The sequence below is a fragment of the Manacus vitellinus genome, unplaced genomic scaffold (genome assembly GCF_001715985.3).
Source record: "Manacus vitellinus isolate BGI_N305 unplaced genomic scaffold, ASM171598v3 scaffold_32_pilon, whole genome shotgun sequence".
In the NCBI taxonomy this organism is placed as follows: domain Eukaryota; kingdom Metazoa; phylum Chordata; class Aves; order Passeriformes; family Pipridae; genus Manacus; species Manacus vitellinus.
This window is the reverse complement of record NW_021940460.1, coordinates 8,450,990-8,477,250: the sequence shown is the minus strand read 5'-3', so window position 1 is coordinate 8,477,250 and position 26,261 is coordinate 8,450,990. Positions and strand designations below refer to the sequence as shown.

General features: G+C 41.1%; 1 protein-coding gene across 1 annotated transcript; it reads left to right on the top strand.

Annotated features, from left to right (window-relative positions):
• The first annotated feature begins 950 nt into the window (after window positions 1–950).
• On the top strand, window positions 951–25,102 carry TEX14 (testis expressed 14, intercellular bridge forming factor). The gene is made up of 30 exons (XM_018076801.2): window positions 951–1,061; window positions 1,353–1,518; window positions 2,276–2,412; window positions 3,044–3,125; window positions 3,569–3,699; window positions 4,550–4,663; window positions 4,959–5,082; window positions 5,603–5,781; window positions 6,292–6,443; window positions 7,104–7,294; window positions 7,480–7,630; window positions 7,969–8,918; window positions 9,599–9,702; window positions 10,694–10,773; window positions 11,321–11,587; window positions 12,143–12,243; window positions 12,519–12,626; window positions 13,201–13,291; window positions 14,005–14,095; window positions 15,340–15,402; window positions 16,469–16,596; window positions 17,256–17,446; window positions 18,928–18,979; window positions 19,572–19,643; window positions 20,408–20,485; window positions 21,883–22,000; window positions 22,194–22,289; window positions 23,273–23,382; window positions 23,817–23,883; window positions 24,068–25,102. Exons 1-30 carry the CDS (start codon window positions 973–975, stop codon window positions 24,102–24,104), a joined length of 4,320 nt encoding a protein of 1,439 aa, XP_017932290.2. The 5' UTR covers window positions 951–972; the 3' UTR covers window positions 24,105–25,102.
• Window positions 25,103–26,261: the final 1,159 nt, after the last annotated feature.

The window sequence follows — 26,261 nt, the reverse complement described above, 5'->3', positions numbered from 1 at the left end:
TATTTTGAGCCAAGTCGCTTAAATAACACAACACTTGCCTAATTCCCGATGGGCACTTAAGAATAATTTAGGTATTTATTAATGCCCTCCTCTGGTGTTATCTGTGCTCATCCACCTCTGCTTACAGAGATGGACATGTAAGTTATACATCTTATATGTAAGTGCTTATATGTACTTACAAACACATATATGTACACAAAAGTGCATATATATATATACACACACACACACACTTATATATATACATATACACACATATATACATATACATATACAAGTATATACATATATACGTATAATGTGCTTATATGTACATATATGTACATAAAGTGTACTTACATGTAATATTTAATGTAATATATGAAGAATGTACTTATATGTACATAAAAGGAATGTACATATAAAGAATGCAATATATATAGTATATATTGTGTATGAAATATAATATATATGTAATATGATATATATTTATATTTCATATTTATATATCATATATATCATTTATATATCATATTATCATATTTATATATATGTACATATAAAGAATGGAATACATAATGAACGTACTTATACATACATATATGTACATATGATGTACTTATATGTAAATATAATGTATATATATGTACATATAATGTACTTATAATGTACTTATAAATAGATATTTGTAGGTACATAAGCACTTACTACTTACACTGTACATGTAAGTATATGTAAATACCATCTTTTATTATTATTTTTATTTAAAATCATTGTGCACAAGCAGTGCCTGATACACACAGAAAGTCTCAAGGAAATTCCATTGCTCTTTTTTTCCACTTCTGTTACTGTATTTTCATACCTGCAGTGCCTCAGGGAGAGGAATATCATCAGCAGGACCAGTGGGTTTTTGTTTGGGGTGAGGGGGGAACCAGCACCACCTCAGAATCTTCTCTTTCCTCCGCAGGTGTTTTGGTTGATGCCGTGAATTCCATGGGCCAGACTTGTCTCTTCACTGCTGCCTTGCTGGGTCTCAGTAAAATCGTGGATGTGCTGTTGGATTACGGCTCGGACGCCAATCAGTTAAGTATAAAATGCTTCTCTTTTTAAAACCAAAGCAAATATTTAACCTTTTAGTGGGTTTGGTCAACGTAATGCCCGATATTCACTGCACGTAAAATGAAAAAGGGGATGCACGTTCTGTTTTAGCCAAAGCTCCTCGGAGGTGAGCGTGTAATTTTCCTTATTTTGTGAGGAATTTTGTTACTTGGGGGTACATAAACATTCCAGATGTGCTGCTTTTCCCCCCTCCACTGGTGAGTGGAGCAGGGACAGACTCAAACATGAAACATTCCTGCTTGGCTGTTCCTCAGTCGCTGTCTCGACGGGAGCACCCCAGTCCATGCAGCTGCTTTCTCAGGAAACCAGTGGATCCTCAGCAAGCTGCTGGATGAAGGAGGTGACCTGAGAGCCCATGATAAGGATGGGAGAACTCCTCAGCACTGGGCTTTGTCAGCCAGGAAGGAATGCAGTGCCCAGGTATGTGTGTGAACACCTGAATACGTGCTCACATCCTCACCTCGACGTGGAGAAACTCCAACATCCCAGGGAGAAACCCTTGGCTTAAATAAAGTTACATGTTAGAAAATTATCAACACGTTAGATAATTATTCAGCCCTGTTTTTCAACGTCAAAAATGGTTATTTTGAGGTCCTCATGACTTGTTTAACTGAGGTGTTGCTCAGCTGTGGGGGTGTGTCTGTGGAACTTGTTAGGACCTGAAGTGAGCAAGGAGAGAACAACAGGCCTTTGTTCTCCTTGTTTTCCACCCTTGATGTGCAGTTTTTTTGTGTAGATGTGCCACTCAGGAGTGCCCCTGAAGTAGTTTTCAGGTGTATCCCAGCCTGTGCATGAGCAGTGCCAGCAAGTGGATCATTTTTGCAATGATGTGTGACATCAGAAAGGCTTATTCATGACTGCAGTGTTGATTTAAAGCTCGTGATACTCCTCTTTCCTGTTATTACAATGCTCCTCTTAAAAAGAAATCTGATATTACAATTTTCTGCGGGTGAAGTCTTGCAAGTTTGTCACCTAATATTTGAAGTAAGCTCTTCTTCCATTTTCATGTAGTGGATTTTCTTCAATTTTTTCATGTATGCATCTCTCAAAATACCCACTTAAATATTGCAAGTAACCAGTTATTTTTTTTAGTAGTCACGATTTATTAATTTAAAGTGGTTTATCTTGTTTTGAAGTAACTTCTTTTGTTGGTTTTTTCCCTCCCCTTCCTCTCCAGATGCTGGAATTTATCCAGCAGTGTACCCTGCACATGCAGGCTGCCATTCAGAATTTCCCCTCTGATCTGCTCAGGAAAGTTGGCTCATCAAAGGCTCTGGTCTCCAGCCCCTCGAGGTTTGGTGGCCTTGTCCAGGGGTAAGAAGATATTCTGCTTCCACATTCTATTGTCTTAAAATTAACAATTGTTATCTTTTTGACAACATCCACTGTGTGTCAGGAATGATGGTACTTTTTATTCCTGTTGGGTCAGCTCCAAGTGGCAACTTGATGGTTGTAAATATCTGTATATTAAGAGAAACTCTTGAAATCAGTATATAAAGCACTGGATTTTAGTAGCATTAAAGTGGTGATAACATGAAGTAGTTTGTTTCTTGGCTTTTTAAGGTCACTGCAGATCTTTTTTGGGGTGTTTCCAACTGTTTCAAGAGCTTTTGTGTCGGCTACATGTTAGGAAAAATACATACTTGTGAACAAAAAGCAATGCAAGATGCCTGTGTGTGGGTGTATATGTATATATTTATTGGCTATCTTGCTTAAAAAACAAATACATATGATAACACAAGTGTATTTAAAAAGGTTTAATGAGTTGCACAATAATTTGGAATTTTAACATCCACATTACACATGTGGGACCAGTCTAATGCAACATTTGAATTACGTGGCTGTTGCAGAAATTCTGCTTTTTTTTTTTTCCTCTCTAAATTTGTATTTTGCTCCAAGCCTTGGCATATTAATTACTCTTCTTGCTTGTGTTTTTGCTGTTCAGAAACATTGACAGTGCTTTGGGTAGATTACTGAAAGGAGAGGCCAATGTAGCCAAGAACATTTACAGCTTCGGTTTTGGGAAGGTAAGATCCTGTGGGTAATGGTTTTCTAAAGATGTTAGGACAGCTTTTCAGACTCACAGTAATTATCCCAACCTGTTGCTATTTTTAACTTTTAGTGCATTCTTATTTCTACTGAAATGGTGGAAAAAAAAGCCCTGTGAAAAGCAGGAAAACTCAGGCCTTTAGTGGTTAATGGGCCCTGTCGGGGGAAGCAGTTTTGGAACAGGCAGTAGAGACTCCTGTTAAATGTCACCTCAGGGAGTTCCCAGTGACTGATTCTGCTTTTCCCTGTTTCAGCTTCACTAGGAAGTTAAGTTTTTGACACTGAAACCTCAGCTTTTTGTGCTGGTGCTTGGGCTGAGGCTCCTGGTGCAGTGACTGCACCGATGTCGTTAATGAGCTCGGGGCAGATGTGGTGGGTTTGGGGAACTGTTGCACATCCCTTTGGTTATGCCCTGTTCCAGTTCTATCTTGCAGGCAACGGGCACCTGGGCTACTTGGCATCTCTCCCAATTATTGGGGAAAAAGAAGTGGTTCAGGCAGATGATGAACCAGCATTTTCTTACCACGTTGGGCCGTTCATGATCATGACCAAGTAAGTGGGATCAGAGGGATTTTAGCCCCTCTCTTACTGTTGCACAGCAGGTGGTCGTGCCAGTGCTTTGTTTGGATAGTTTTCCATGTCCATTCTATATTTATTCACTGTTTCCTTGCTTGCAAGTTGTTTTCTGCATTCACTGATTAACATCAGACTCCCTTGGTGTCTGAAAGGACAAGTGCAACCTACAGGCAATTTTAACCCAATTATGACTATTCACTGATTGCAATGTTTCAGTGTTGATTCCTTTGTGGTGGGAAATGTGATTGGGGTTGCACAGATTGTGTTGTTCAGCATTTAGCCCTTGTAAATATTAGGCCAGGCCTCCTGATATGCAGGTTGGCAGCCCAGTTGCTCAAACCTGTGGTGAAACAAAAGTTGTAAGGGCAGACTGAGCCCTTTTAAAAAAATATTTGGCATTGTGTGTTAATTACTGTGTGTTGAGCAAGTAGTTCTGTCTCTGGTGTTGTGTGTTAATTATTGTATATTAAGCAAATAGTTGTGTGTCAGAGGCACCCAGAGAGCTGACAAATTGGTGATTTAATCTTCCCAAAGCTGTCACTTGTGTCACAGTGGGCTGATGGCCTTTGGTGAAAGGAGTTTTGGAGTGCCCTTATTCTTTACCTGGGGTCATGGAAAGGTGTTTTTGGACAGTGAAAATCAGCCTTAGCAGGGTGTGTTTATTGCCAGTTTGAAAGAGTAGATGCAACAGCCAGGATACTCAATAACAGCAGGAGGCAGCACCAGAGCAGTTCAGAATTACAAAATTCCTTGTAAAAAAATTGCATAACTTTAAAAAAATACTGCAGGGAGCACCTGGTGGAAATTCCTCTCCTCCTCCTTGTAGCCTCGTGTGGGGAGGCAGCAGAGTGACAGTGAAGGAACTGGGCTTGCAGCCCCCTCAGCACAGCTGGAAGCTGCGCTTGGCCGACCTCCTCCTGGCAGAGCAGGAGCACAGCAGGTGGGGAAGGATGTTCCTCCTGGGGTTTGGGTGTCCCCAGGGATGGGAGGGATGGGATTCACCTCGGGAGGACTGGCAGGCTGGGCTTGCACTTTCTTTCCAGTTAAAAAAACCACAGTTCTCTCTTCCCGTCTCTTCCCACTCCGAAAATCTGTTCTTTTAAAATCATATATTTCAGTGAAAAGTGAAAAGCATTCGTGTTATATTGATAACTCCCGTCCTTCTGGGTGTTTTTTTTTTCTTCTTTCAATCTCAGATTTGCCTTACAAATTTTTCTTTCCCTCTCCCTTTGCAGCAAACTCCGCCATCCTCACTTGCTCCAGCTCATGTCTGTTTGTCTGTCCAGTGACCTGGAGAAAACCCGTTTAGTGTATGAAAGGGTTCACTTTGGCTCCCTGTACAGCATCCTGCATGAAAGGGTAACTGGAATGCTTGGGTTTTAAACAGTTATTAATTAAGTTTAGTAACTACATCAACATCTTCACTCAGAGAAAAAGAAGACAAAATCCTCAGTCGTGTATCTGAGTTTCTGTTGTGGTTCTTATTTTTTTTTAATCACTGATCTGTGTTTTATCTTTGTCATCTGATGTTTTCCTCCTTTTTTTTTTTTTTTGCAGTTGAGTTATTTTATTTCTTTTAACTGTTTGAGTGCAGACATCTAAATTACTTGGAAGACATTGCAGTCCCAGGCGAGGGATTATAAGAGCTCATTCTGCTTCAGAATTTTGGCACAGCCAATATATTTTCCATTCTTAATTATTTAAGGAGTTGCTGTTTGGTTTGGTATTGAGAACAAACGAGAGCAATTCACCTGCCTTTTCAGCACAGTGTGTTTCAGTTGGCTTTGTTTGCTGCCTTCTGCACTGTGACGATCTCCCCTGGCTCGGGCTTTAAAGCCCTGCAGTGTGAATTTGGTGGCTCTGGGGTGTTTTTTTCCAGCGTGCAGAGTTCCCAGTGCTGCAGACAGAGACCATCCTGCACGTGCTGCTGCAGGTCATCGACGCCCTGCGCTTCCTGCACTCCCGGGGCTTCATCCACCGTTCCCTCTCCTCCTATGCCATCCAGATTGTCTCTGCTGGGGAGGCAAAGCTCTGCAACTTGGAGTACATGATACAGAGGTAAAGAACTTTCTTTAACTTGCTGTTAAATGGGCAAACAGGAGTTTACCTGAAACCACCCAAGATTCAACACCTCGTTGAACTGGTGGTAATTAAGTGCCACCAGTGATACAAAGAGTGTTTCCTTTCCTTTTCGTTCCTTTCCTCTGTTAATTATTACTGAAGTTCTCTTCTAGGCACACCTATACATTGAAAAATAAATGCTGGCAGGGTAGGTGGCACCTTCTTGCGTTTTTATCCATGGCCAGAGCTAAAGGGTTGTTTGTAAAGCTCCTGTTGGGAAATGCTCAGCTTTTCCTTCATTCTTTTTGAGTGCAAATTTGTTGCTTTCCCCAGAAAGTCTTTGCCAAAAGACATTTACTGGAGTGGAAATATTGCATTTGCATATTGGGGGTATTTGAGCTAAAAGCTGTGACACACTCAGGTGTTTAATTCCTAAAGATACACCTTGTAGTTGAGTGTGAGCGTGCTGTGTGTCCCAAATTATGACTTTTTTCCCCCTTTATACAGCAAAGACAGTGGAGAGCACAGTGATCTGACCCGAATTCCTGTCCCAGTCCAGCTGTACAGGTGGTGCTCTCCTGAAGTTGCCCTTGAGAGAACTGTCACAGTCAAATCAGATGTTTACAGCTTCTGTGCAGTGCTGCAGGAGGCCCTGACAGGTAAATCCACAGCTCTGGGCTCTGAGGGCTCATCCAGAGTTAACTTGAAAAACAAACCAGGCAAAAAAAAAAAAAAAAAAGAAAACCCAAACCCAAATGTTAGTGACAATAACAAAGATTACTGGAAACTTCTGTAAAATGTAATCAGAAAGCTTAAAATTGTGTAGCTTAAGGGTGAGATTGACGTTGGTATTAGAGAAACACAATTTTGTGTGGTTTCCTGCTGTTTATTTTTCTTCTTCATGATATTCAGTTAACTCTTTGCAGTGTCCAAAATGAGCTTGGGCAGCTTTCATGTCTTTGATCACTACAATAACTTAGAGATTGTTGCTGTTATTACAAGTAATGTATGTTTTGTATTCACTGTGACTACTTTGACAGTGAAATGGGATAAACAGTTACCCTAAAAATAAATTCCTCTATTAGCTGGTTGGTAATGAGGAATCCAGAGCAGTTGTTTGCAGTGTCACTGTCCTTTAGAGATTGCTGTCAGCTCCCTTTGAAGCCTCCAGTGTTGGAATAAGATGGGGAGGAGATGCTCATTTGGTTCATGACAGCAGCTGTAAATTAGGGGATGGGAAGGCAATAATGCTGCTTTTTTTCTTTTAATTAACATTGATTTACAGCTGGTGACATAAAGTCTGTACTTGTGTCTTGCAGAGAGCCCCCCCTGGAAAGGTTTTGAAGACTCAGTTATTAAGCAGCTCATGATTTCAGGGGAGCAGTTGGAAGCAGATGTCAGGCTGCCTATGCTCTATTATGATGTTGTCAAGTCAGGACTTGAACCTAAACAGAGGAACCGCTCCATGAAGCTTCAGGATATTCAGTATATACTGAAAAATGACTTAAAGGTGTCTTCCAGGACTGTGGTCTTTCGTTTTTGTGTCCATTCAGATTCAAGTTGTTGTGCTTCAGTCTGGGTGGGAGGCAATCCAGCACTGAGTATCTGATCTTGGAGGGAAACCACCTCAGAAGAGAATGAGCTGTCAAATATAGTTGTATTTTATTCCTTTTTTTGTGTGTGTGTGTGTTACAGGACTTGGTTAAGTCTCAGAGTGGTCATGCTGATGACATATCAAAGGCACGAAGACCTGCTGTTTTTGCAGATGTGAACATCTGTTGGGCATCAGCTTTTAGCTGCCAGAGGAGAACAGTGGAATTCAAGGAAAAAGAGACAGCCACGGCTGGTGAGTTCCTTGTAGCAAGATGTGATGTGTCCTTCACTTAGTGTGTTCCTCAGTCCATAACAATCTAACATAAATAATTAAAATGGGAGCACTTACAGGTTTGGTGACATAGTTTGAGAGTAGAGAGAAGTTGGCTTTGAATTTTAGCTACCACTCTAATTGTTAATGTAGACTCAAGACTCTGAGCCTGGTTAATATTTATTGTTCAGGCACAGTTTTCAGCAGAGGTGTTAAATGCTGCTCATGTAACCTCTAAAATTAACTCCCAGATGTGCAAAAGCAGCGTGTTTGATGGACTTCTGGAGAAATGGCTTAATGCTTAAAATCAAATTTTTCAGATGGCTCTCCTGCCCCAAGAGACCCTGTTTTTCATGAGGTGAACAGGGCTTTGGTGGTCCAAGAGGCATCAACCAGTGTGCAGCCAGTTGCACAGGACAAAAGTCCTGATGTGGCTTCTGAAGTCCAGACAACCCCCAGCGAGAGCGACGTGGATGAAAGCCTGTGTAGCTTTGAAATCAATGAAATCTTTGCCACTTATCCAGAAATTCACCAAGACTTCCTGGAAGGGGGATCTGGGTTAGATCAGACTCTAAAGGATGCAGAAAGGCAGCAGAAGGAAGAAGATAAGAGTCCCCTGGGAGTCCTGTCTGTGTCCTCTGGAGCATCCTGTGAGGATGAGGAGGACAGTGACTCCTCAGAGTCAGGCAGTGAGTTCACTGCAGAGGAGGAGGAGGAGGAGGTGAGTGAGGCCTCTGACCTGGCACAGGGGAGAGGAGATGCTGGGAGAAGAGGGAACAGTCCTTCCCCAAATGAGCAGCACATCAGCAAGTGTGTCCTTAATATAAAGATTATTCAGAGCATGTTGCAGCAGGCAGCAGATTCCCTTTGCAGGACAGAGGAGAACCTGGACAGATTAAAGGCCATTGGAAAGCAAAAGAAGCTGCTCCAAAAAATCAGAATGAGTCAGCTTTCTAAGCAGAGTTTTCAAGAAGGACACTGCAACAGGTCTGATGATGCTTCCCAGAACACCAATCACCCTTTTTGTGGAGTGAACACATTTTTACCCAAAGCTGTGGGTCCACCATCCAGTGACTGTATTCCACCCTCCATGACGTGTCAGGCTCAAGGAGCGTTGGGGGAAGACAATTTCCAGGCTGTTTCAAAGACAGCCAGGGAAACACAGGCAGTTCAAAATGAAAAGAGGAAGAGTAAAATTGAAAGCAACCATCATGATCTCGGCTGCAGCGCGAGGAAAAGCCTGGATGATCAAATGAACCTAAACCACGAGGTAAAATGTAAAATGTTGAGCAGCACGGCTGTGTTTATAGCTTCTGTGTTCCTTAGCAGGTAAAGAGATGTTGGGATGGGTGGTGTCCAAGGGGAGGGATGAACTGTCTTTTAAAATATATGCACATACCATGTGCATTATATATAGGAATGAAAACAGTCAGCTCAGCAGTGCAACAGTATTGTTTCCTCTTTCTCCCCACTCCTCCCAGCAAAATACTAGCCCAGTATAAAATCCTGCAGTAAAATGGAGATTGGCCAGGGAGAAGGCCAAGTGGAGGAAGACTTTTGTTTGCATTGAGGTCTGAACTGTCATTAGTAAGGGCTTCTGGATCATTTTTGGTATTAAGTGGAAGTAGCCCAAAGAGAAAGAGAGAAATTCATGTACAGATCTGCTGTGGGAATAATCTTGAGTCATTTAGGTCCCCTCATCCCCCTGGAAACCACATGTTTTGATAGTCTGCCTGCCTACATATGAACCCTGCTGTAAATCCTGGGCAGGGTATTTGCTAGGCTGAGGCCTGGGCTTGTCATCCTCTCTCCTGAGCAGTGCAGCTAAAATATAACCCAGGAAATCAAGTTTGCACGGTCTGGTTCTTAGTGTATCTCACAGACAGCTCAACTAGTAATTGCCAGAATGCCCAGTGTGTGCTGAATCATGGCTTGCTGGACTCATTTCAGCATTTACTCCCACGTGGATCTGCAAGATGCCAAAAAAAGTTGAACTTGCAGTGTCAGAGAGGAGCTGATTCACATCCTGCAGCAAGAAGTGAAGAATGGAGATGGTGAGTTTTGATGGTGTTCGTAGAAGAGTTAATTCTGACAGATTCCTCTTGAGAGAGCCCCTGTCAGAGGGAGACATACGAGGATCAAGGCTGGCATTAAATGTTCTTCAGTAAGCCAGAAGCACAGTGAGGACCCTGCTGTGAGTCACTGGCAGCTGCAGAGCTGAGGGGGAGCTGCTGTGACAGGGCAGTTTAAGAGGGCTGGTGAAAAGATTTCAGATGCCTCTGTGAGGGAGGTCAGTGGCCCAAAACTACCAGTGCCTGAGGAGAGCAATCTGGTGAGTTACTGGGAAGGGTGGTTCTCCTTTCTGGGCACAGCCTCATTCAGTTCCCAGTAGAAATACTTTTAATGTCATCTCTTTGTATTTCTGAGTTTGAGTGGAAATCCCATGTTAAAAGCACCTGGCAAAACTTGTGCAAGTTAAGGTATCTTACCTGGAAGGTTGGAAAGGTGGGGTAAATACCTCCTTCAGTGTTTGGGTCAAATCAGTCAGGAAAACTTACAGTTTTAAAATCAATTCATGACCCATTTGGATCAGTAAGACCTGTTGGTAAAGGACACAGTTGGTTAGAATAGAAATATTCCTGTGGTCAGAGGGTCAGGTTAGGGTTAGGATTAGGTTGGTGGCAGGGTGGTTGTTACCCAAGGCTGAAGTTGTCCACTGATCACTGGAATAAAACACATCTCCACATGATTCATTGTCTGAGTGTTTATAGAACTGCATCATCTGAAGGCAGTGACAGCTTTTGAGATCTGGAGTTTAATGTACAGCTTGTCTGGTTAATCTGTAATAGACCTAAATAACTGTCTGTGCTTTCTAAGCTTCTGACAGCTCAATCTGCTGGATCTGCTGGGTTGTTAAAAGGCTGAGAGCACACGTGTTCTAATTAATGTTAAAACAACTTCTAGTCTTTTACTGGCTGGGGAATACTTAACACAATACACTCGTGCATTAGCAGAGCTTGTGCATTTCATAACGATTTATTGCAGGAGCTATTCAAAGCCAAGATCTGAATTCTACAGCGAAAAAATAACTGAGGAGAGGAGGATGATGCAACCAGACTGGAGGAGTAAGTAAATCACTGTTAAATCAGCATTGATATCAAGTCTTACTGCAGTGCATTAAAACTTAACACTTCGTTTCTTAACGAAGAAAGGTCTGTTTGCCTTAATTGCTGAAGATCTCTTGGATTGTTCTTGGATGAAAACCAAGTGAGTGGGATCCTGTGTCTTGCACATTCCGAGCATAAAATAATCACAACCACATTAAGATGGTTTGATTTCTGTAGCTGAAGGAATTTCTAGCCTTGTTTTGGACAGTGTATGGATTTAGGAAGGGCAGGATGGCAGTGACCAGTGGATGGCAGCACGGGCATGGATAATAGAGAATCAAACTAACCAAAGCTGCTCATGTAAAGACTTGTCCATATCCATTCCTGCAGGTTTTAAAGCTTCCCTTAAAATGGAAGGGAATGTTTAACTCTTTCCATGATAAAGGCGTTTACAAGGTATAACCTGAGCATTTCCAGGTGTGCAGGCACAGTGAAGCACAGGGAATGGTTTGAAGGTCCAGGTTCTGGTGTGTGACCTGACAGCTTTGTTCATTTTGTGTTGTAGCTGAAGTGAAGCGAATGGCCAGAAGAGTGGCCTCAGGAGAGCTGGAGCTCAGCTGTCCCTGTCCAGCCAGTGAAGGGACATCTGAGAGTGAAGCAGAGAGTGCAAAGGAACCCTTCCAACACGTCACTGCTAGAGCCCAAAAAAGACAAGCCCAGCAAAGATGTATGTGGCAGCCAGGTGATGATGTTGTGCCTTGGAATCCTGGCAGGGAGGAGAGAACTGAATCTGAGGAGAGTGATCTGGAGTCTGCACTCAGAAGTTCTGCAGGTGAGGTTGAGGAGCAAAGAAAGCCTTTCTTCTTTTTTTGTCTCCCATCTCCAGTCAGTTCTCAGCTTCTGTGATTTTGTGACAAGAATTGTCAGTGTTATCTTGCAGAGTCTTGCCCCCCAAGCAGGTCAATCACTCAGTCTTTGATGAACATAAAGAATAGAATAAGATGAGTATTAGGTGTTAATAGGGGGAGGTAACAGTGAGCTTGGAGACCCTTCATCACCATTGATTACTGTCAGGTACCAGCATGGGAGACCCAAAGTTTACAGCTCCACCAGTGTTTTCACACTTTATTTCTTTCAGTCTGAGCACAGAGATGCTTTTTTTCTGTAGCAGCTTAGTGGGTAGTGCTTTTGTAATACTTATGGATAAAGGAACAAGGAAAGGTTCCCCTGCCTGGATTAATGAGGGGAGCATTTAAATGTCATCGTTTCTCCATGTTCCTGACAGACAATTAGTGTTACTGTCTGCTCTCATTGATATTCCATCAGTGACTCAGATCACCCCATGTTATTTTTTGCCTAATAATTTTGTTCCATTCTGACATCCTAGGGAGGAGGTGCCAGTTGCCATCACAGGATGAACAAGCAGAGTCTGGAATAGCCATTCATAAGAATTCAGTCCTTCCTCAACAAGTTGAGAATCTCTCTAGGGTATGTACAGAAATCCAGGGAATCCAGGTGCAGTTAGTTGTCTGTGGAACAGTTCAGCCTGGCTGCTGATCTGAGTAACAATCCCCCTTTTTTTGTTGTTGTTTGGTTCTACAAACCATCAAGGTAATGTAAGGAACAGATAATGTAATGCAGGATGAAACTCAGAGTGAGCAAAGTCTGTGGAATTTCAGTTTGCTCTGTTGTTTATTGAGTGAAATGTGATTTCTTTATTAATAGAGTGGGGAAAGCATCTCAGGTGATGATGTCTTTCACAGGGACATTCGAGGGAATTGCATTGTTCCCTTAGTTCACCTCCTGATGTGTCTGAAGAATTCTTCACTCCTGATTATTTCCTTCCTCCTGAGGGAAGTTCAGAACTAGAGGTAAAAATAACAGAAAAGACTTTGGACCTAAGTTACTCAACATGTGTAATTGTGCTCCCATTTGGTTTGGAGAGAGCTATGGAAAATGGGAGGATGATTTTTATTTTTTGTTCTTTTCTTTTGAAATAATATCTGTAAATAAAGATATAGATAAAACTAAGAAAATTCTAACCCTGTTTCTTTAAAACACATACCCTACCCCCTCCCAAAAGCTCTAAACCCCCAAACAATTAAAACCCCACAAACACCCAGACTCCCAAAACAGCAGGGGTATGTTTTATTAATTTATTTACTAGGTAATTGAGAAAAATTTTTGGTAGTTGATAATCTCAGCCTTTCCTTCACAGCTCTATCAATGATGGTATTCAACAGTCTTAAAACAGTCTTCCTTAATTTCTTGAAGATTCTAAATTTTGTAGAGACTATTAAATCCAATCTTGGCTGGTTTTTGATGAGCTCTTGTTTGTCTCTCTCCATTCTGATTCTTGGGAACATCATCCCATGAAGGTTCTCCTGCCCTTTGCATCTTCCCTGTCAGAAATTGAATTAATTTCCTTTTTTTCCTCCCTTTCAGACCTCGGATACTGAGGGCAAATCAGAAGATGCTCGTGCAGGATTTTTACAGAAACTGCCTAAAGATGCAAAATCAAGTGTTCAGACTTCAGGTAAATGTGCTCCTTGTTTTGAAGCATTTCTGAGTCAGGACACAGAGTCTTGTTGCACTTACACTTTTACCAGCAGCACTCCTGTCAAAAGGCTGGAGCTGAATCCTTTAGGGTCACTTGGTCTCTTATTCCTCATTATTTTAGTGAGAGTTCAGGACATTGAGAATTTTGGAAGGTGAGGTTTGGGCATTGCAGTGCCTGAAATGTTCTTGAATGCCGTGGTTTTGTACTTGCTGTGCTTCAGTTAAAAAGCCAAACCAAAAGTTGTTTGGAACCTTTTTTTTTTTGTTTTTTACCCCAAGGCTACATTTAATCTTTTTATGCAACTTACTGTGGCGTTGGAAACTGAATTGAAGTTGTATTTACACATTAATATTCTTATTGCCAGGAGGATCTTGGGCTTAAAGACTGTAAGAGCTGATAGTGCGTGTGCAGAATAATGGAAGAATCATCATTGTTTCTCTGGTCTGTTGTCTCCTTTAGCTCAAACTTGTAAATGTTGTGATATTCCCCAGTGCTTCAGTGACTGTCTGGCAGCTGGGTTATGTTTATGAAAATGCATCTTTAAAACACATTTGTCTCTTGATAACAACAAAGGTCACAAGAACCGAAAAAAATTTAATAAAGTTGCAATTTCCTGTTCAATGAGTTTTGTTGTTTTCTTTTGTACTTGCAAAACCCAATAACGGGGAACATTTGTTATTTGTATTCAGGAGGAAAAAGGCTGTTCTGCAGCCCAGGAACACAGAAGTGTGGCAGTAACAAGCTGGGAGTGAGTCGACTGAACCAAATGCCCGTAGTCAGGTAGAGAGACTCATTTTCATTGTTCCTTCAAGCATAAATTGGATGATAAAGTGTGCTCTCTTCATTAATTCTGCTTATATATCTAATATTCAAATAAGATGCCAGTGGTGGTTTTTAATGATTATCTACATATCTCAGTTCCTTGCCAAGAAAAGGACTTCACAAGTCTCAAGGGGTTTTGTCTTTTACAGTGTTTGGTGGGTTTTTCTGCTTAATGAGGGAGCTAAAATAGGAAAAATAAAGTCATGTTCATATCACAATTCCTTTTAACAGAGCAAAGCTAATTCAAATTAAGGCTTCAGTCATCTGTTTGAATTTTGTTGTGCTTTGGTTTCGGAGCTCAAGTGGCATGAAGATCGTGCCTTTTCCCCTCCCTGCTCCTGTGGGAGCAGTCTGATGGAAGTTTGCTCACTGGATCTTGCCTGCAGGTAACATCAGCCCGTGCCTGGAGACTTGCAGGCTCATCTGTCAAACAGGAGGTTTTTATGCCCAGCGTTTTGTAAATGTTATGTTTTACTGTCACGCAGAGAGGTTGGCCAGAGTCACCTCGTGTGCTGCAAGGGGGGATGTTCAGGGCAAGGATTTTTTAAGTGAAAGTCTTTGAGCAGTGGCTTTGAGGCTTTTTAAAAGCTCCAGTGCTCCCTGTAGCTCAGCTTTCCTTGTGTTACTGGAGAGCTGGAGCTGCTCACACTCTCGGTGTGGGAGTGAGAGCTTTTCTCTCTGTCTCCTCTTCACTTGAAAAACTGAGTTACCTGTCTCAAAGGCAGGCAGAAAGTGTGGGAATGACTTGGCTTTAAGGTAAAAGTTTTGGTTGCTCCCTTCACTTTGGAACTGAGCTTTTGCCAGCAGGGCAGAGAGGGCTGTTCCTCCCCGACCATCTGACTAATCCTCTCTGACCTTGAATGGCCTTGTCACAGTTTGAGAGAATACCTTACAAAACAGATCAGAGGATGATAAAACCAACCTGATGATTTGTATTCATGGATTTTTATTTAACTTTCAGTTTTGCTTTGAAGCCATGTGTGTCAATTAGAAATTTCCTCCTCACTGAATACAAATCCATCATCTGTTTAAAATGATATTTGTCTCCTACCATTCTCCATATTTCTAAGGTTTTAAGCAAAAAGTTTCTGTGAGCCTCAGAGAGAAGGCAGTTCTTTAAATTTTTTTTGAGAGAAGAGACTAAATGCTTCCATTTTCATAACTTTCAGAGAGTGAATAAGACCTTTCTTCCCTCATTTCAGTGTTGATGCAGCACGAGAAGCGATGCTGTGGGAGCCACAGGAAGGATGCCAAGAAAAAGATGTGTAAGACCATATTATACCAAAATTTCAGCAAGCAGATCATTATCACTGTGAAAGTTCTGTGTTGGTGCAAAACAGGGAGATGAGACAAACCAAAGCTGAGAGAAAGAAAACTCTCCAGAGTACTGAAAGAGTATTTTCTCGTGATAAGTTGTGAGATTGGTATAAAAGAGCTATCACAGACAGTTGTCCTTAGTTTGAAATATTTTCATATTCATAAGTAATTAACTGGGTGTTAATCTTCACATTCAAGTGTTAGGATTCCTCGTTTCTTCTCTCCATATGGCACAGAGGAAATAAAATCACTTTAAAGAGCAAATTGTTACCGTGGAGCCAAATAAATTTCATCACAAAAATAGTCCCACGATTTTCAGGAAAAAAATTTTGCAGGATGTGTTTGTGACTCAACTAATAAAGTGAGTTTATTTTTACAGATAATGGAGATTTGCATGAAATTCCTGATTTGGTACCAGTAGATCTGTCCTTTCATGGCCTTCTGAGGACGATGTAATCCAGGGTGTTTCTGCACAAAATGTTGGTCTGCTTAATATAATTCCCAGTCCTGGGATTACATTTTTTTGTAACCTGGGTGTGTATCACTGCCTTGTGCATCTTCAGCAGTTTCAGTTTATCTGAGTAATTCTTTTAAAGGCTCCTTAAACCTACAGTTAGTCTTATTTAATGGACTGTTAATTTTTGTTAACCCTTGAGGTTTTCCCTGGGCTTTGGAGAGTTTTTTACTTTGTGGTTCCCTTTTGAAGTTCTTGCCCTTTCTGGAGGCTGTTTCCTGAGCTTGCTTTTATAGGAGGGTTATTTAAGAAATCCTGTAAAGGAAGGGAGAGCAAATAATTAACCTTTTCTGTCTGTGCAACATTATTGAAGATGGTGATCTTGAGCCTTCCAAGAATTCTCTGGGAAGTTTTCGAAGGGAATATCTCTCTTCCCTCTGGTGAACTAGATAAGACCGACCGAAATTAAAATTTAAAGAGCCTGAAAATAGCAGAAGCTGGTGATTCACAGATGCAGGAAGCGGCCATTCTAACTGTCAGAACATCTTTCAATAATTCAGATCAGTGGCAGATATTCAGGATTTGTCCAGTATCCCCTGTGAGCAGGAGAACTTCCAGAGGGATGTGGAGTGTAAAACGCCCAGACTGTGTCATGCACCGACCAGTGTCAGCACCCCCCTCGGCTCAGGTAATGCAGGGAGGGGAGGATTCCCAGGGAATTACTTCACCTTTCCATCAGGGTGAGTCCTGGAGGCTCCATTTACACCGTGCCAGTGCAGGAATGTCAGGCTGGGAATGAGTAACCACAAGAAATGTTGTTTGAAATCTCACTGACAAAGGGCATCTCTGACACGGGACTAAAGGAGAATTTGCAGCTGAAAAAAGCACTGTCTGAAAGGTCTCTGAAAGATGGTTGCTTAGTAGGTAATGGCAGCCTTCATAAATCAGGCTTTTTTTTAGATATTTAAAATTGAAGTGGATTTTAGCATTTTAAAGACAATGTAAATAAGCACTCAGGGTGTTTAGAGTGTTGATAAAGTGATCTCAGTGTTTGGTGAACTCAGGTGTTCAAGTGATTTATCATTTGCTTTCTACTTCATTAATTTGGTGTAATACAGGAGTTGGAATTCCTCAGTTGGCAGAGTTTTGCATAAGTAAGGTCTGAGGTGGAACTTCAGTTGGTCTTCTGTTTAGAGGTCATTTATGGACACTGTTTTTTTAGAGTTTCTTGTGCAGGTCCTGTTCTCTTTTGACTTTTTTTCTGCTTCTCTTGAAATTAATAAAGATGAAAAAAAGTCCAAAAATAATTTTCCAGCTTTGCTTTTTTTTTTTTTTTTTTAATTCTAGAAGAAAAAGTTCCATTAGCCTTTGAAAAATACAAACACTGCCATGAATTAGCATCAGATTTTTCCCTGTGTGGTTCTCAAGAGGCCTCCTCCACAATGTTCAAGACATTCACTACAGCCTATGAAGGGGAAAGGAGCATGGAAATTCCAGGGGCTGCTTCAAGAGTTTGCCAGTTTGAACTGAAAGAGCCTGTAAGTCAGAAATTCTAGTTTATGCCAACCATGCTTCAAAACATTTTTAAAAATACTTTTCCTACAAATAAATGCCAGAAGAGAAGTGCAGAAATACTTGGAGGTCTTTGTGAGGATTTTGGAATCCTGGATCTGTTGATATAATGGCAGAAATGAATTGAATTCAAAGCAGTGTTGCCACTGATGGTACAAAGAGCTGGCTTCCTCTTGCACCTAATTGTATGTAAATGTTGACCACTGTCAAAGTGGCCCTTCCCTGGCTGTAAAGAATTGCCATTTCCCAGCCTTTTTGGATCTGGTAATCTTGGAACACCAGGGTGGTAAATACCTGCAGAGTGGTTGGGTTGAAAAGGTGAGTTTTGGTTGGGCAGGGAGGGAGTTCATCAGTTGTTCTTCTGGGTGGGGCAACAGCCTGAACCCCCCTGCATTCACCAGGGATTTGGGAACCACAGGCTTGGACATGGAAGGTGGGAATAAACTTGAATGAAAATAAACACATGAGCATGAAAGTCTTCATGTGGAAGTGAAGAGCCCTCAGAACTTGGTGAGAGAAAGCAAATTAGCCCTTGTCTGAGGGGGTTAAGTTTGTCCTTTTTGGACATAATGTCCTTTTTGACATAATGTCATCGGCTCTGTTGTATCAGAAAATCAGTTTGGAGCTGACAGTTTCCAAGGTCACTGGAGTGATTTCCAGTAATCTGTTTGGAACTGAAGGTGTTCTTGAGCCACAGCATTATCTTAACTGCCTTCCCTGACAGTTTGATATGAAATACTTGCCTTTACACTTTTCTTATTATTATTCACTGATGGGGTTTGTCATTTAAAGATTAAATTGGAGTTTGTTCAGCCAGAGCAGCAGTGTCTGTTCATTGCCTGACTGACCTGACACAGGTTGGGTCTGGGTGTTCTGCTCCTGTGGCAGGGTTGGAATTCATTAAACCCATTCCCAGTGCAGAGCTGCCCTGCCTGGCTCTGCAGAGATCCCTCATTGTGTCACTTCCTTGCCTAAAATCTTATTCTAGAATTAAGAGCATGAAGCCCCTGTTTCCATTTTGAGGACTTGCCTATGGTGATTACAAATCCTTGATTTTTTTGGGGGGGCTCTCTGGTGAATAGGTGTGTCTGGCTTTAATAATTAAAGATTCCAGCACTGAAGAGGTGCTGAACTGTCCTTTCAGAGAATTCCCATCCAGTTGTCCATTCAGAGTGTTGAAATGGATAAAGATCATGTATGACCAGTTAAAAGATGAGTGTACAGCAGCCTAACCAAAATTTTTGGCACATCTGGCTAACCTGGATGTCTTACCTTACTCTTGATATTCTGAACTGATTGAAAACCTTATTTTAAAATTTAATGTTCAGCCAAGGCTTTAACTGAAGGCTTTACCTCATTTTGGGTTTAATATGTTGAAGGGGAGGATTGAAAATCAGCAGTTTACCAATTTACCTTCTTGTGTTTCATTCTGTTTGGTCTTACACAGGATGGGTTGCCACCAGTTGTTCCATCCTTGAGGAACACCAGGCAGGCACCTGGTAAGTCTTTTATCCCAACTCAAATAAATTGATCAATAAGCAAAGAAACACACTGGAAAGGAAATTTTGCAGTTTGTTTCTTTTTTCTCCCTTTTTTTTCCTTCTTTTTTTTTTTTTCCTCCTGGCCATCAGATTTGAAAGAAATTTTTGCAGTTTATTTCTTTATTTCTTTCCCCCCCCACACCCTTTTTCTTTCTTTTTTCCTCCTGGGCATCTCATTTTATAGGGATAAATAGCTTTTGTACACAGATAAATAACTGTGTACTGCTAGTGCTAATTAGGTTATGGATTTTGTGTTTGCACCTGCAGACTAAGAACTCTGACCTCTAATCAACCTGTGTTTGAAGTGTAAATATTACTGGCCTCAGATTTCTGACACAGGATTGAGAACTGAACATGCAAGTCTGGCTCTCAATGGTTTTTCCATTATGAAATTATTTCAGGATATTTGATAAAATGTGAATGAGCCAGGCTTGTGCAGGGCGTTAAATGAAGTATGTAAGCAAGATGCTATCAAAATGTAAGCCCATGTCACACTTATTAAGGATTAATCACTGCTAATTAACTAGATTTTTTTCCCCCTCCATCTCAGCACTCTCTGAGGCATCTCAACCCTCCATTGATGAGCTGCCTCCACCAGTCCAAGAGCTGCTGGATGAGATTGGTAAGAGGCACTTCACCCAGAACGGTGTGAGGCTTCCCAGCTGTGTTCAATCAGGATTTCTCCCAAACCATTCACTACCCAAAATACACGAGAGCTTCCAGATGAGTTGCAGTCAATGCTTAGGAAGTTGGGCATCAACAGCTTAAAACAACTGGCAGTCCTTGAAGCTTCTGCTTTTCACTTGGTGGGTTGGTTGCTGCTGAGAGCAGCCAGCACAGCCAGTGCAGATGTAGTTTAATGTGGAGATGAATTTTGTGTACACTGAATTTTTCAAAGTTGTCCTGGAGCAATGTGTGTTCTCCATTAGGAGGCAGCTGCACCCTTCAGGTCCTTGTGCAGGAGCTTAATCTCAGTGATTTACATTTCTTTTTGTATTCACATGCATCTTCAGCCAGAAGGTGTGAAAACTCTGCCTTGTTTTCGCTGGGAGGGTGTTAGAGAAGAGTTTGCTTTGCTTGTTCAGTGATAAACTCTGCCTAAATTAACACCAGACACTGGCATAATTAAATATCCATAGCTGCTTTGGGAATGAGACACCCAGGCACATCCTGATCTTATTTCCCAGTTCACCAAAATGATGTGGAGATTGGCATCAAGTGAATAAATGATGGTCAGGGGAAATTTTTAGGATTAATGTATGAACTAATTGTAGATCCTGTAAGGGTTTTTGTGTGGGGCTGGATGGATAAATCATATGGTACTTTGGAGTGGATAGAGCCAAGTTAGAGCACCCAGATCAATAAGGAATGTGCTGTTTTTAACAGAACTCTTAAAGCAGCAAGATTCCATCACTCCAGACCTGAAAGAGGTGGGACTGCAGAACTGTGGAGTGCAAATGAATGGTTAGTTGATAATAGTCCTAATGTAGGGATTAAAAATAGAAAATTCCCTTTGCATTGCTGTAAAATGACTCTGAATACTTGTCACTGTATGTTCAGCTGTACAATACACTGCAATTTTTAGCTTACTACCCCCTCCACCAGTGTTTGCTGCCTTTCCTGGTGTGTTCCCTCTGAAGTCCACGGGGATCTGGTGTGGGAGGTTTGCAGGTCTAACTGTGGGAATTAATTTCCTACTTTTATTATGCCACTGTAGTTCCAACACAGGTGCCAAAACCCACAAAAGTGAAGGTGGTGGGCAGGTGATGTCAAACAGAGCTGAAGTTTCCATTCTGGGAGGGTGATTCAGTCAAAAAAGTGGCCAGTGAACGCATTAGCTGCTAATGTTCCTAATTCTCCATCATGAAATAATTCCTCTGATCTCACAGTGTAAGAAAATAGCTTCCCCATGAATATTGTGTTTCCTGTTCTGTTGCAAAGACACCAAAGTGGTGAATCTTTGTGCTTCTGCAACTGCAAATGGTACTAAGTGGGAATCATTTTTACACGTCCTGTCAGAGGAGCAGGAAACCAAAATGTTTATAGGCTGTGCCTTTTCTTCCCCCAGTGAGTCACAAAGTGAACAGCAGTGAAAAAGAAAAAAAAAAAAAAAGACAAAAAGGGAAAAAAAAAAAAGGCAGAACATGAGTTAAGTCTGTAAAAAGCTAAATAGCAGAGTCACTTGAGAATGATGCTGGCACTTGTTTGTGTTATCCTCCAGCTCTGTTAGATCTTTTCCTGAAGGACAGAAGCTCCCTTGGCTTTATTCAGGGGAGTATCTTGTTTTTAGGTGGTGAGGACTGCAGCAGTTGTTCACTCACTGTGGGTTTTGTTGTATTTGCATAAAGCACAGCTATTTCAGACTCCATTTTTTGTGACAGCCTCCTGCTTCCTGCTTATCATAGCACAGCAGAAGGTGCTGAATTTATTCCCAGGCTGGAGGGAACAGAACTCGCCGATAAGTCTGGGGGGGGATATCTCTGGGTTTTGCTAAGTAGGGTAACAAAGCAAACATCCACAGGTTTTCCTTTGATTTCTCTCCCATATCTGGGATTGTAAGGGGGAGAGATTAAAGATTGATTTTCCCCATGCATTTTTCATTTTAGTATGAAGGAAAATGTTCAGTCCTGTGAATCTGAAAACGTGTTAGAGTGAAATATTTATTCTAGGCCTTGCTGCTGGCCACCTTTGGCTGTGGATAATGTGAATTTGCTTAACTGGTGGAAAATCAGGAGACTGAGGGAAGAGTAATTGAGAAGTGGACAACTGGAAGCTTACCCAAGTGCAATAAATAAACCCACATTTTAATTCTTTTGTTATCTCCCTACATGCCTTTGATATTAAAATCTTTATGTGAGTAGTTCCCAATCGAATTAGAATGGAAAGCAGAGAGTCAGAAGAAGAATCTGAGAGAAAGGAGAAGCAAAATCAGAGTTCATGGACTAAGGAGTCATTCACTCTAGCAGAGGACACAGAAAGGTATGAAAAAAGGACGATAAAACATGTTTGTATTTGAGTTACAAATATTTAGAATTATGGTTTCAGCATATTTTAACAAGATTCAATGCTTACAGAAGCGAACTTCAAATACCCTGGTAATTATGACTGATTTATTTTGAAATCTGTAGTATTTTACTTATCACCATAATTTTTTAAATCTTTTATTTAACAGGGCTCACTCTACTCTTGATGATATTTTAGAAAGAATGCTCCATGCAGTTCCTGGAGATGAGGAGGTCCAAGAACAACCTCGGGGACACACTCTTGGGTTAGCAGATAATTTGTATTGTGTTCACAAATTTATTTTGTGTTGTGGGTATGGATCTATGCAGGACTTTTCAGAAGATGGGTTGTCAGTCCTTAGACAGAAACGTGTCAGGGAACTTCCCTGGAGACATCAATGTGAACTCTTTGTGCTAAACTGAGAGGGAAAAGAATGTTTTGTTAATATAATTTCCCGTAGGTGGAAAGCAAATACTTCAATTGGTTTGGAAGGCAGTGCTTAGTGTTCACAGAAATCAGAGATAATTTGACAGAATGGGGGATTTTTTTTTGAGATGGAGAAAATGTACATTAAGAGAACAGCATCACGACAACTCTTTGCAAAGAAGAGTTTGGGAAAATGGTTATGTTTTCATGTCAGTATATTAGGAAATGAAGAAAGTGGCAGAAGTTATATATACATCATTTTAAAGAAAAGATTCATAGCCTTAATAACTTTTGTCCTCTTATAACTAAAGAGTTGCTCAGTAACTCTGAACAACTCCAGTAAATACCAGTGAGTGAGTGGTCAGAAGTCATTCCTCACATCTGTCTCACTGAGGAACATGAGACATTCTTGTGTTTGGCATCAGGAATTTTTTTTTTTTTAATTGCACACAGAAGGCAAATGTCACAGTAACCAGGAGGATCCTGCCAACAGGGCAGAGCAATTCCTGTGCTTCCATGTTGATCCAAAGCCCATCTACACCTGTAGTCAGAGTACATTTACTTCATGCTGTTGTATAAAGAATCATTGGAGTCTGTGTGTGGATGTAAAGCTAAAGCACATCTGCAGTTTTGGATGGGAAAACCAATTTGTTTGGGGGTTGGGGAGGGCAAATGCACATTATGGATCAGGATAAAAACAAAGAGGCATGTGGTATATCCAGAGGCTTCTGGTTTAGTGCTCTGTTGCATCCTGTCTGAAACAAAAAAAAAAAAAAAAAGTGAGGAAAAATTAGGATCATGCACAAAACTCTGTCATTCAAGGGCTGCAAGCCTGCAGGATCCAGAAGATGCTGGAAGGAAGAATGGAGTAGAGGAAAGAAGAGCTGGGGCTGGAGGCAGAGCGCCAGAAAGCTGTGCAGGGACTTCAGCAGGTGCTCTTTGTCTGTAAAGCTGCTGGATGCACCCAGAGTTTGTCCCAAATCACTGGTTACTTTTGGAAATGTCTCTGGTAGTTTTTTTAAATGTAGAAGTAGCATCCAAGGGTAACATCACTGTGCTCATTGTTTGCACAGCATTAGCAGATACGCCCCTGTTTTCTGTCAGGCCCCTAGACCTGGGCTGGCAGGGATTGGGCTTCAGGTTTGGAAAGCAGGATTGATTTCTGGTCCCTGGGAGGGCCCTGTGTGATGCCTCAGGAGCAGCAGAGCTGGGGTTGGGCTCGGGTTACTAAATGTGACTTCATGGGCAAAGCAGAGAGATCTGTAGCACTTAATTGGTGTGCTGCTGTGTGCTGACTTGTCTCTGAACTGTTGTGGTTGTGCATGTTCTCCTCTTGGTTCTGAGCTCAATTTACATGTTTTTTTAGACAAACACCCCAAAGATCAGACATCCCACTTGCAGCAGCAGCAGCTGTCTTCAGCTTCACCCTTCAGGTGAGACTCACTGTGAGTTAAAGTGGGTTTTTGATAGGAATTTGTCTGTTCTCTGGCTGCATGAGATACATTCCTGTTTTCCAGGTGAGAGAGGCACCATTCCCTTCAACCTGTAGTTTGATATAAGAAAAAAAAAAAACAACTGTGTAACCTTTTTTTTTCTTCTTGTTTTTTCCCCCTACAGGATAATTGTTTTGGATGAGAGCTCTCTCTGTGATTAAAATGGATAATGAATAAGTTGTAACCTATCATCTACTTACTGCTGTTTGTACAGCCTCTGAATTGTGGGGGTTTTTTGCCACATAAACAGTTGTAAAGCTCAGACTTCTTTTAACTGCAGCAGCAAGTACAGAAGAAAATCTGATGTTCTATGTTATAACACTGTTTGTACTGGTTTTATGCCATCACTGCAGTATCAATATCAATATCACAAGCAGTACCAATATTGCAGAACTGAAGTGTTTTCTCAGTATCACATCCTTGTGAACCTGCTACGTGGTGTTTTTTTCTCCTGCACGTGCCCATTTTCATAAGCACAATAATTTAGTTGCATTATGCAGTTTTTGATGTTGCAAACAAAATGATTGGAATCCTGTGGGCTGCTGGTGCTGCTCAGGCACTGGAATTTTTCCATGCTGGAGTGTGGAGCACTGTTACAGCCCATGTAGTGTGTGTTTTTCCTTGCTCATTAAATTTAACAAGGTAATTTCTTGTTTTCTCTTTACTTAGTGCTTTTGTGATCTAGTGTTGAACTGATTTGACTGATTAAGGGGATTAATTGCTGTGCAAAAAGCTAATGAGGAAAAAAGCAGTGTTCTCCAGAGATTGCAAGTGCAGCAATATGTTCCCTGCCAGCATTAGACAAGAATATGAGAAAATGTGGGTAGTGTCATGAAGATACCTGTTGGTTTAATTCAACCACGTTTTTGGTGGGATGGATAAAAAAAAATGGACATAATTGAGCTTTGGATTAAGATATTGATGGGCACAGCAACTTCATATTTGATAAATATGACTTCACATGTGATAAATTCTGTTCACATGCAGGAGGGAGGACTGTCCTGTTCCCTGTCTAACACACACAGGGATTTTAGCTGGTTTTATACATCTGGGTGTGCCACGTTTGCCTCTTTGCTCCTGTTTTTGTAAAGAAATGCTCCCCATCTGTAACTGTTTGTTAATTTGGTTTAACAACACTAATAAAAGTTTCCAAGTTACTGTGCTGTCATGTGGTTCTTTTTTTTTTTGGTTTAGAGGATCTTTTTTGGGTCTGTTTTCTTGGGTTTTTTACTTGTTTTTAGTGATGTTTCCCATCATCAGACCATGACACAACCAGGTACTGATGAAGCTGCTCCAGGGAAGGTGCTGCAGACTGGCAGAGGTGGGGGGGGGCTTTCTTCAGAAAAGATCAAGAGAAAATAGAAATCTTTCATCCATTTATCATGTTGTGGTAGTGACAGAGCTGGACCAGAAGTGCCAGCAGCAAGGAGGCTGGGATTGGAATTCTGCACCTCCAGATAACAGCAGGGCCAGTGCCTGGGAATGGGGCTCACCCCTGTGCATCACATCAAAAATGCTAAGCAAAGGTTTAAATATAAATACATAAAACATTTAAATATAAATTTTAATGTAAGTATAATATGAAATATAAACACAAATCTGAAATTAAAATCTAAGTAGAAGAGTATTAAGCAAAGGTTTAAAGCTAAATATAGACATATTTAAATATAAAGATGAAGCAAAGATTTAAAGCTAAATATAGAAATATTTACATATAAATATGAAGCAAAGGTTTAAAGCTAAATATAGAAATATTTAAATATAATTTTAATATAAACAGCAAAATATAAATACTAATACGAAATTTAAATATAAATAGAAATAGAAAAATATTAAGCACATGTTGAATATTTTCTAACCCGGGCTCATACCAACTGGTTTCTCTGTTTGGGAGCTCTGTGTGCTGCAGGCAGAAGAACTTTATATTCCTGATAGAAGCTGCTGTAACAAGATCCTGCTCCACATGGCCCTGGGGCCGAGCAGAGCCTTGTGTTACACTGGAGGAACAGAGGGAAACGACTGGCATGCAGAAGTGAAACTGCAAATTTATTGTGTGATTCTGTCCTTGGTGGCTTGTGACTCATAGCTGAGGGTCATTCCCTCTCGCTTTGGCAACGTTTTGTTGTGTTTCAGACTTGCTCAATTAAATAAGAAGTAATTAAAGCCCGTAGGGCTGCAGCAGGGTGGTGGAGGGGGGCACACGTGAGTTTTTGCGTGCGCATAATTATGTATCACTTTGGTCTGCAACATGTGAAATCTCCTCAGCTCCTCGGATTTCTTGTTCTATTTTATCTGTCGGACCAAATGGTGAGCGGGCT